The sequence below is a fragment of the Danio rerio genome, chromosome 15 (assembly GCF_049306965.1).
Source record: "Danio rerio strain Tuebingen ecotype United States chromosome 15, GRCz12tu, whole genome shotgun sequence".
NCBI lineage: Eukaryota > Metazoa > Chordata > Actinopteri > Cypriniformes > Danionidae > Danio > Danio rerio.
Genome location: NC_133190.1, coordinates 50,442,501 through 50,452,500, shown reverse-complemented (window position 1 = coordinate 50,452,500; position 10,000 = coordinate 50,442,501). Strand labels below are relative to the sequence as shown.

General features: G+C 29.7%; 1 protein-coding gene across 2 annotated transcripts in view; it reads right to left on the bottom strand.

Annotated features, from left to right (window-relative positions):
* zgc:153039 overlaps window positions 1-10,000 on the bottom strand; it is a 67,899-nt gene that overhangs the window by 52,276 nt on the left and 5,623 nt on the right. For both annotated transcript variants that reach the window (NM_001430896.1, NM_001076636.2), the window contains 3 exon segments: window positions 1-284; window positions 4,287-4,424; window positions 7,110-7,244. The exon segment at window positions 1-284 is cut by the window's left edge and continues 16 nt beyond it. In NM_001430896.1, the coding sequence (NP_001417825.1) occupies window positions 1-284; window positions 4,287-4,424; window positions 7,110-7,244 (557 nt within the window).

Sequence of the window (10,000 nt, the reverse complement as noted above, 5' to 3'; positions counted from 1 at the left end):
GAGCGTGTCCAGCTTGAAGCCAGTGAAGTTGGCTCTGCTGGGGCCGATGGTGGAGTTTGAGACGGGCAGCTGGACCGTCCTGAAGGGCACAGCGAAGAAGCTGATGAAGATGGTGCCCAGAACCACCATCACGATGATGAAGATCAGGAAGGTGGCTTTAGCGTAGATATGAGCTCCGACCAGACACACCAGCACACACAGCAGCAGGATCACCGTCCCGTACAGCAGTGACCACCAGTAGCCGACCGGGAGGACTGCAGAGCGGGACATGGACAGTGAACCATCTGATGGAGAGGGAGAGAAAGCATTTATAATATAATAAACATTTAATTTATTCATAGACACTGATGGCGTAAACAAATATTATATGACTTTTTTAATCTAAATAATATATTAATTTTTATTTATAGTCATTGGTGTTAAAAAAAGAACATTAACATACATAAAAACTAAATTAAATTTAAAACTACAAAATGTAATTAAATATATATATATATATATATATATATATATATATATATATATATATATATATATAATACAATAAAAATTTGAACAAAATAAATAAATTTAAAAAAATTATAAATAATAAAAATATATATATATATATAAATGAAATAAATTACATTAAAATAATAAAATATATAAAAGCAAAAATTAAAATTAATATATATATATATATATATATATATATATATATATATATATATATTATATATATATATATATATATATATATATATATATATAAATTTTATATATATATATAATACATTTACACACATACATACATACATACATATATACAAATACATACATATATATATATACATATATACATATACATTATTTCTATTTATTTAATTTATTTGATATATTTTATTTATTCTTATTTTTATTGTATTTGATTTATGTTTATATTATTTGTATATATATATAATTTATATATACACACACACACACACACACACACACACACACATATATATATATATATATATATATATATATATATATATATATATATATATATATATATATATATATATATATATATATATATATATATATATATATATATATACACACACACACACACACACACACACACACATTTACACACATATATATATATATATATATATATATATATATATATATATATATATATTTATATATAAACGATATATATACAAATAATATAAACATAAATCAAACACAATAAAAATAAGAATAACCAAAACATATCAAATAAATAGAAATAATATAGGTCACAATTAAAATATAATACAAAAAAATAAGAACAAATAATATACATAAAATAAAATGACACAAATACAATTATATAAAATTAAATTAAATAACTAAAAAGACATATAAAAATAAAATATAACCCCTTTCAACAACACAGTAATTAAAGAATGAGTGTAATTGATATTTACAATTCATAATCTATAATATTCTTAATAATGAGCCCAAACTATTGTTTGACAATAACACTGTAGTCAGGATAATGCATTTTTCTGGTGATACAACATTACTTTATAATTGCTTTCATTTATGCATTACCCGACCAGCTAAATTATATTTTGCTTTAATGTGCATTTGTCCCTCTGTGTTCTGCCGTTCGGTTGTTCTGTCATAGGTTTTTTTTTTAATGTATGGTAGTTTATATGTAATATAGTCAAGTCAAGTGAACTTTATTGTCAATCAAACCATGCAACAGTACATTACACAGCAGACTGAAATTGCGTTTCTCCCATACTCCAATGTGCAATTTAAAAACAAAATATGACACACACTAGACATAAACTAAACAATTAACTAATATAGTACAAGATAAATTGAATAAATAGACAATAATAAACTGTGAACAATTACCATATATCCTATTGTTCCAGAATATGACCAAGTTGAGGTATTTATTGTAGTGCAATATATTGTAGTGTATTGATTTGGGTGTTTTTATCGTTTTATCAATAAAACATAGAAATAAAATAAAATAAATGTGACAAAATAAAAATGACAAATTTTATAAAATAAAACCTGTAATAAATGAGTATTAAGTAAAAAAGATATAAAGAGAAGAATATGGTATAGAACTATAATAACTATTTTATAAAACCAGTGTTAAATTACTCAAAGCAACAGATAACAAATTACTATTATTTTGTTCTTTCATTAATTTAATATTGACCGAAAAAAATATTACAAAGATTTATAATTGCTTTATTCACATTCTGTTTTTTCATTTTAAGTCATTAAACAATCGACACAAAACTGTACTGAAAACACTGATATAAATTAAATATACTAGTGCAGGATTTACATTTAAAATTATTTAATTGGGAAACTTATAGTAAATTTTGGAAGTAGAAAAACTGAAATTGCATTTCAGTGCACAAAAAAACCCTCCAATAATGTTTCATTTATTAACTTTCTTTTCTATTTTGCAGAAATATAATAATCGAAGTAAAGATCTAATTATAAACAGATACACTCTTAAAGATTACACTCGTCCACAGAGTTGTCAAATATTCTGCATTAAAACAACACACTCGTTTATAGCGGTTTGCATTATTCATGTTCGTCTTACATTGTTTTTCTACTAAATTTCATTTAATTAATGCATTTGACACAGTTTCCTCCAAAGGGGTTTTCTTTCATTCAGGGACAAGCTCCAGTGTTTGCTCTAGGATCTAAACCCATGACCTGAATGTGTGTGTGTGTGTGTGTGTGTGTGTGTGTTTCATCAAGAGATGAAAGAAAACCACTGATGCAGAGGATTCACTGATCATGTGTTTCTGATACACTAACTGAGCTCATATAGTGTGTTATCATCTCACACACACACACACACACACACACACACACACACACACACACACACACACACACACACACACACACACACACACACACACACACACACACACACACACACACACACACACACACACACACACACACACACACACAAACTCTTTCTACTATATTAGTGAAGACATTACATGGGCCTCAAATGTTTTATTTAAATAACCATCTCATTTCGTGTTTTTATAAGCACTTAATAAGTGAGGATTAGTGAAATGTCAACACTAATGGGTTGTTTTTAAATCTCACTATATAAGGGGACAATTAAGCCCTCATAAGTATGGCAAAATCTGTACACAGACGAACCTAAAACAGATTAATGTTAATGCTATGGTAACTTTTAGATTACTTTTATAACATATTTATGGTATTGTAATCTGACTACTTTTGGATTACATTTAGATTACTCTTATTATGAATTTATGGTGCCAATCTGACTGGATTACATTTAGATTACATTCATTACACATTCATGTCAATGTAACCTGCCTACTTTTGGATTACAATTACATTACTTTTATTACACAATTATAGTAATGCAACCAGACTACTTTTAGAGTACATTTAGATTACTTTTATTAAACAATTAGAATAATGTAATCAGACCACTTTTTGGATTACATTTAGATTACTTATTTTTACATATTATATTAATGTAATCCAAAAGTAGTGAGGTTACAATTAGATTACTTTTATTACACAGTTATAGTAATGTAATCAGACTACTTTTAGACTACATTTAGATTACTTTTAATACACATTTAGAATAATGCAATCAGACCACTTTTTGGATTACATTTAGATTACCTTAATTACACATTATAGTAATCCAACTACTTTTTGGATTACATTTACATTACTTTTGTTACACTTTATAGTAATGTAATGACTACTTTTTGGATTACATTTAGATTACCTTTATTACACATTATAGTAACGTAATCTGACTACTTTTTGGATTACATTTAGATTACTTTTATTACACACTCATAGTAACATAATCTGACTAAATTTGGATTACATTTAGATTACTATTATACATTTATAGCAACATTCTGACTACTTTTAAACTACATTTAGATTACCTTTACTACTCATTTATGTTAAAGTAATCTGATTACTTTTGGATTTCATGTAGATTACATTTATTACAGATTTATGGTAAAGTCTAAATAAAAAAAATAATAATAATGCATTAATATTAAAATACAGTTGTGAGGTTACATTACCATGAAGGTGTAATAAAAGTAATTTATTACAAAAAAAAATGTAACAAAATTATTCGACTTCGCAGAATAAGCAAATTGCGGAATTTGCTTATTCTACAAAGTCGAATTATTTTGTAACATTTATTTGTGGTGTTTAGTTCTAATATTTTGGCATTAAATATAGTGTATGGAGAGCAGACGTACCATCAGGAAGGCCGAATGTGGTGAGCACGGCCTCCACCAGCCCCAGCACATAGAGGGCGCTGCCGCACACATTTGCCAGGAAAAACATGATGCCGATGCTGCCGCCGAACTCCGGCCCGAGAGCTCGACTGATCATGTCTGAACACAGCTCTTATTAAACACAAACAACATTGACCAAGAATGATAGATAGATCCATAATTCATTCAAGAGCATCCACAAATAGGTGATAGATATAAAAAATAACACAATTAAACATGTACAAACACATCAGAGTATATATTCATAAAGAGATACACATCAATCACATTCATGCGTTATAAAAAAATATAATTAATCATGGGCTAACTCTAAAAAAATGCTGGGTTATTGTAATGCAATGTTGGGTCAAAAAATGGGTTGACTGATTTATTCAATTAAAATTAAAGCACATTTTTAACACAACATATGGATTTGTCTAAACATTTAGATTACATTCATGGTGAAATAAACTAACTTCTTTTGGATTACATTTAGATTACTTATTTATTACTTATTTACAGTAATGTAATCGGACTACTTTTGGACTACATTTAGATTACTTTAATTACTCATTTATAGCGATGTAACCTGACTACTTTTGCATTACTTTTATTACACACTCATAGTAAAAATCTGACTACTTTTGGATTACATTTTAGATTACTTATTACAGATTTATAGTAACATAATCAGATGACTTTAAACTACATTTAGATTAGACAGTCTGACTATATTTGGATTAGATTAAGATTGCTTTTACTACATATTTTTGGGGATGTAATCTGACAACTTTTGGACTACATTTAGATTACTTTTATTTCATATTTATAGTAATGTAATATGACTATTGTGGATTACATTTTAGATTACTTTATTCCAAATAAATAGTGACATAATCTGACTACTTTTGGATTACATTTTATATTGCTTTTATATCACATTTAGAGTAAGGTAATCTGACAACTTTCGGATTACATTTTAGATTACTTTTATTACACATCTGTACTAAAATAATCTGACTTCCTTCAAAACCACATTTAGATAAATGTTATTGCATATACCTAATACCATAATCTAACTACTTTTGGATTACAGTTTTAGATTACTTTAGATAAGCGACTAATAGTAATGTAATCTGACTACTTTTTAACTCAATTTAGATTACTTTTATTACAAATTTATGTTAACTTAATCTGACTTTTGGATTACATATAGATTACTTTTAGTATACATTTATATCAGGTAATCTGGCTTCTATTGGACAACATTTAGATTACTTTTACTACACATTAATGGTAATGTAATCTGATTAATGGTTTACATTTAGATAACTTTTTTACACATTAACGGTAATTTTATTTAACTACCTTTAGACTTTATCACATATTTATTGTAACTTAATATGACATATTTTTTGCATTACATTTAGATTACGATTAATGTGTAATAAAAGTAATCTAAATGTAATCCAAATATTTGTCATATTACATAATCGTTAATGTGTAATAAAAGTAATGTAATATTACACATTTATTGTGATGTAGTTGATTACTTTTGGATTATATTTAGATTACTTTTATAATGCATTTATAGTAACATAAACTGGCTACTTTTGGACTACATTTGGATTACGCTATAATAAAAATACACATTTATAATAATGTAATCTGGCAACTTTTAGATTACATTTAGATTACTTTTATTACATATACACGGTAACATAAACTCACTACTTTTGGATTTAATTTTTAGATGACTTATTACAGATTAATAGTAATGTAATCCGACTACTTTTAAATTCCATTTAGATTACTTTTCTGAAACATTTATGGTGACTTAATCTGACTTTTGTAATACATTTAGATTACTTTTCTGATACATTTATGTAAAGTAATCAGACTTATTTTGGATTACATTTTGATTACTTTTATTACACATTTATGTTTATTAATCAGACTTATTTTGGATTACATTTAGATTACTTTAATATACATTTATGTAAAGTAATCAGACTTATTTTGAATTACATTTAGATTACTTTTATTACACATTTATAAAATGTAATCTGACAACTTTTAGACTAAATGTGTGATGAATGTATAGTAAATAAACTGGGTACTTTTGGACTACATTTAGATTACGTTATAATGAAAGTAATCTAAATGTAGTCCAAGAGTACTGAGTTTATGTTACTATGTTTATGTAATAAAAGTAATCTAAATGTAATCCAAAAGTTATTAGATTACTTTTTACACATTTATAATAACGTAATCCGACGACTTTTAGATTACATTTAGATTACTTTTAATACACATACATAAGAACATAAACTCACTACTTTTGGATTACATTTTTAGATTACTTATTACAGGTTTATAGTAATTTAATCTGCCTGCTTTTAAACACCATTTAGATTACTTTTCTGACACATTTATGGTGACTTAGTCTGACTTTTGGATTGCATTTAGATTACTTTCATTACACATTTATGTTAAGTAATCAGACTTATTTCGGATTACCAAAAAAAACAGACTTATTTGACTTATTTTATATTAACATAAAATGACTACTTTTGGATTACATTTAGACTACTTCTTACAGATTTATAGTAACGTAACCTGACTTTTCAACTTAACCTTTAAATTACGCTTAGATTACTTTTCTGACACATTTATGGTGATATAATCTAAACTTTTTATTGCATTAAGATTACATTAAATTTATATTCTTTAAAATCAGTGTATGGTTACCTAACATCTGCAGGAATATAAAGATAACACAGATTAACACTGCAGTGAGGATACAGTAGGCTCCTCCAGCGTCCAGCGCTCCATTGGTGGAAATGGCGCAGACAGACAGAACCGTCATACTGATGATGAAATACGCCACCAGCAGCATCGCTATAGTCTGATACAGACCACACTGACCCACCACAAACCCTGGAACACACACACACACACACACACACACACACACACAGACACACACAGACACACACAAAAACACACACAGAGAGAGAGAGAAAATATTTGTAGTATTATTAAATTAATTCATTAATTATATTACTAAATAATATTAATCATAATAATAATATAAACAATTTTAAACAATCATGGCTGCATTAAATTAAAAAAAACAAGCAATACACACATGATAAAAATACACTTATTAATGTTACTGCAGTGTGTGTTAAATGTGTGTGCATTTGAGAGTGTATATGTGAAAGTGTTTGTGTGTGTATGTGTGTGCATTTATGTGTGTGCATGAGAGTGAGTGAGTGAGTGTGTCTTGGTATGAGTGTGTATTAGTGTGAGTATGTATCTTAGTGTGTGTGTGTCTGTGTGTGTATTACTGTGAGTGTGTGTGAGTGTACGTGTGTGCATTTATGTGTGTATGTGTGTGCGCATGAGAGTGTGTGAGTGAGTGTGTTTTGGTATGAGTGTGTGTAATAGTGTGAGTATGTATCTTAGTGTGTGTGTGTGTGTGTGTGTATTACTGTGAGTGTGTGTGAGTGTACGTGTGTGCATTTATGTGTGTATGTGTGTGCATGAGAGTGAGTGAGTGTGTCTTGGTATGAGTGTGTGTATTAGTGGGAGTACGTATCTTAGTGTGTGTGTGTGTGTGTGTGTATTACTGTAAGTGTGTGTTACTGTGAGTGTGTGAATGTATGTGTGTGCATTTATGTATGTGCGTGAGAGTGAGTGAGTGTGTGTGTGTGTGTGTGTGTGTGTGTGTGTGTGTGTGTGTGTGTGTGTGTGTGTGTGTGTATGTATGTGTGTGTATTCATGACTGAGTGTGTCTTGATATGAGAGTGTATATTAGTGCGAGTACGTATCTTAGTGTGTGTATTACTGTGAGTGTTACTGTAAGTGTGTGTTACTGTGAGTGTGTGTGAGTGTATGTGTGTGTGCTTATGCGTGTATGTGTGATCTTGAGTTTGTGTGTGTCAGTGTGTGTTACTGTGAGTGGGCATGATTGTGTATTACTGTTAGTGTTACTGTAAAGGTGTGTGTGAGTATGTGTGTGCAAGAGAGAGAGAGCGAGCGAGCGAGCGAGCGTGCGTGCATGTGTGTGTCATGTGAGCAGAGTAACTAGAGCACAAATGATCACCAGTTACCAACAGCTCAAAGCCCAACTTACAACACACACTCTATTTTACACACACACACACACACACACACACACACACACACACACTACAGTAATAATCAATGTGTACAGTAGATACAGCAGACACTGATAAATCACACACAGACAGGACAAGTGTGTGTGTGTATGAAAACGGTGAGTTGATATATAACCCTGCTTTAAAGACTTCAGTCCTGTGGTGTGTGTGTGTGTGTGTGTGTGTGTGTGTGTGTGTGTGTGTGTGCTGTCATTAGTGTTATTATGAAGCTGAGGTCAGCAGTTTTCCTCTAGAGTAACTGAAGCTGCTGTAGTTTATTGACAGATCAGATGTTCATCACAGTCTCGCTTTAGCTGAATCACACACACCTGCACACGGTTACATGCATGTGCTCGTGTTTACACACTACATCAATTATGAGAACACACAGTTATAGAGATATCATTATGGGAATGTGGTCAAACAGAGTCTTCTATTAGGTCAGAGGATTAAATATATCTGTCTGATTGTGGGTGCAGTGTGTGTGTCCGTCTGCATATCTGCTTGTCCATGCGTGTCTGTCGGTCTGTGTGTGTGTGTGTCATGTGAGCAGGATAACCAGAATACCAAATGATCAACAGCACAGAGCCCGTCCTACAACACACACACTATTATCTACTACACACACACACACACACACACACACACACACACACACACACACACACACACACACACACACACAAACATACAAACAGTATGTTTATCATTAGATTACTCTTAATCAGTGTGTACAGTAGATACAACAGACACTGATAAATCACACACAGACATGAGCCGTGAGCTGAGTATTCAGGAATACACACACATAAATTGTATTGTATTAAATAAAAATTAAATTATATTAAATAAATATATATATATATATATATATATATATATATACACACACGTTTACATATATGATTATGTAAACAAACATATTATATTAAATAGAATTACATTATATTATATTATATTATATTAAATAGAATTATATTATATTATATTATATTATAGCATGTTATAATGTGTTGTGTTGTGTTGTGTGTTATGCTACATTATATTCTTTTCAGTTTGATTCCAGCCAAACTACACATATAAGACTTTATCCAGAAGTAGAAATAAGGGTGCAAAAATAAATCCCTGAACTTAGGAAATATCTGGAGTAATATGTTCACACAGGACGGTCAATAACTGCATCTTCAACTGTATATACAGACAGACCTAAAACACAAGTAAACATTAAAACAATCTATAAATTCCCCAGAGGAGCAACACAAAGGTCAGAGCATTACTACAGTCAGCTGACGGAAAACTCAAAGATCAGCGTAAACCTGTCCTACTCATCAGTAAACCTGTCCTCAACACCTTTGTCTGATACTCACTCTAGAACAATACAGAAAAATAAAATATTGTATGAAGTACAAATAAATGTACATCTTATATAAAGCGATACAGAAGACTCGATTATGCAGAAAATGACTCTAGCTCTTCTAAAACAATGAACAAATCAAGAGTCCAGTTTACACTGATATTATTATTATTATC